The sequence below is a fragment of the Carassius auratus genome, unplaced genomic scaffold, assembly GCF_003368295.1.
Source record: "Carassius auratus strain Wakin unplaced genomic scaffold, ASM336829v1 scaf_tig00034501, whole genome shotgun sequence".
NCBI classification, from domain to species: Eukaryota; Metazoa; Chordata; class Actinopteri; order Cypriniformes; family Cyprinidae; genus Carassius; species Carassius auratus.
The window spans coordinates 1-2,500 of NW_020526153.1; the positions used below are offsets into that span (position 1 = coordinate 1).

Here is a 2,500-nt window from a genome sequence, read left to right on the forward strand (position 1 = left end):
ATTTGTGGATTATTGTGATGTTTTTTATCAGCTGTTTGGACTCTCTTTCTGACGGCACCCATTCACTGCAGAGCATCCACTGGTGAGCAATTATGCAATGCAAATTTTTTCCAAATCTGTTTCGATGAAGAAACAAACTCATCCACTCTTGGAGTCGATTTACAGTAATTTTTTGGTTTTTGATGAAGTTTTCCTTTAAAAAACAAGATAAATAAATAAACCGTTTCCAAAAGGGCCATAGAAGAACCATTTTTGATTTCCCAAATACCTTTCAATCAACAGTTCTTACACCATTTTATAATGAAAAACATGTTATTAATCGAAACCTTGTTCCTGTATAAATAATCTTTAATGGTTCTTCACGGAACCAAAGATTCCATTGAAGAACCTTTATTTTTACAGAAATGTTAACAGTGCAATGTTAGTTTAATTAAAGGCATAATCATGTAATTAATTTGACTGCATCTGTGTGCATGAGAGTTATTTCAATTAATAAAAACATCAAGAATGTTTCCTGACGAGGTTTTACTTAGTCACACAGACTGTGGTCAAATGTGGTCGAACTGAATGTTATTTCATTTTTTATTTGAAATATTCCTGTAAATTGTCTCGACTCTTTGTTCCCTTCATTATTCAGTTTGAAAAAAAAAAGACGTTGCTGTAACACAATAAGGTGTGAAAGTGTCTAAGGTTGGTGAAAGCTTTAATTGGCCATGTTATTGCTATTTCCATAAAAGCTCGTAACAGTAATGGGAATTTTCATGATACTGGCTGCCAGCATGTTTCAGTGCTGTAATCGCTGAGCTCAAACAAATTAAACATTCAGACGTGCAGAGGAGGAGGTTTTTAGTACACGAGTATCCGTATGTATAATATTAATAATGCACTGGTATCTCATAATGCATTTTTTAAGAGTCACTCTCTCTTCAGAGAAGTAATCCTTGTTAAGTTTTGCAATCAGAAATTATGACTTCATCATAATGGTCATAGATTTGTTTCTCTATGCTGCTGGATGCTGCCTATAGGCAACGTTCACTGAAATCATGTTTATGATCTTCAATGCAATATTTTTCTCTTTGATAGATAGTTTATGTTTCTACTCCTTACAATATATCATATTATATTATTATATTATATATAATTTTTTTCTAAATTTTTATATATTTTAATTTAAAATGACATTTAAATTTACATATTTTATTTTTCAGTTTTATTTGTTATTTTTATTGTGATTTTTTTATTACTTATTATTCTTTTATTTAGATATTTTTTATTTTTTTTATTTACAATGATTTAATTTGCCATTTAATTAATTAAATATATTTGTTTCATTTTATTTAATTTTTATATAATTGTTATTATGACTTATTTTTTTATTATTGATTCCTTATTATATAAGAAATATTAATTATTTACATATTTTTATTAAAATAATTACACATGTGTTTGTGTGTGTGTGTGTATATATATATATATATGTTATTTGTTTAAAATTACATATTTATTTAAAAATGTAATTAATTTAAATATTCATTCAATATATTATTTTGTGATTATTTACATGATTTTTCATATGACTGTTACTATTTATTCATAACATTTCATGTTATTACAGTAGCACAACTGCACCAAATTTTGTAAACCTATAATGAATATAATCTACTTTAGTGCTTAAAAGAATGCCATCGAGTTTCTATACTGCAGCACATTTAGCACCCGATTAAACCAGTTTGCTCAGTGAATAAGACGAGTTTTTCCACTTGGAATATCGTCTTGTGTGTAAAAATGCCACAACTGTTTGATAAATTCGCCCCGTGGAGATTTCCGCTCCACAGACTCACGCAAACGCAAGCACTGTGCTGCACGCTGGCTAACTAACTTCATCAAGGCTTTGGCATGTGCAAAAAAAAGCGTGCAAAAAATGTAGCAGCTGTTTAGTCCATGCCTCCGTGGTCTGATCTGATGGAAAACGCCACCAGATGTGCAGGAAAAACAATCCTCAGCGCAGAGGACTGTAATTAAAGCCAGTTTTTCAGATTAAATAATATATCAAGTCATTCAGCGAGAGCGTTTCACCCAGAGGCCTGTGAAACTACTGAAAAGAGAAGTTCATCGCGATTCGCGCAAAACATAAACATTTAAGATCACCCAAAAAATGAAATCCTATCACTTGTTGTTTCAAACCTGTATGAGTTTCTTTCTTCAGCTGAACACAAAAGATGATATTCTGGAGGACATTTTAACCAAACAATCCTTAGTATTTTTATTTTTTTTCATACTACGGAAGTCATAAACATTTCAGCTCTTCATAAAACCTTCATTTATGTTCAACAGAAGAAAGAAACTCACACAGGTTTGGAAAGACTATCCCTTTAAGACAAAAGAAGTCAGCAGTAGCTTTATGATGAATCTGATTACTATAATCACAGCTGCGTGTATTAGCATTCTGCGGTGCGCTACATTACCCGTGACCTGAAGGGGCACTGTATCTTGTTCGTCG

General features: G+C 31.2%; 1 protein-coding gene across 1 annotated transcript in view; it reads right to left on the minus strand.

The window, feature by feature from the left end:
- Positions 1–2,418: 2,418 nt before the first annotated feature.
- The window catches only part of LOC113081494 (neurocan core protein-like), a gene marked incomplete at its 3' end in the record, with an annotated part of 44,915 nt that continues 44,833 nt past the window's right edge, over positions 2,419–2,500 (minus strand). Inside the window, exon 3 of the mRNA XM_026253556.1 lies at positions 2,419–2,500. This exon is cut by the window's right edge and continues 358 nt beyond it. Coding sequence (XP_026109341.1) covers positions 2,419–2,500 — 82 coding nt within the window.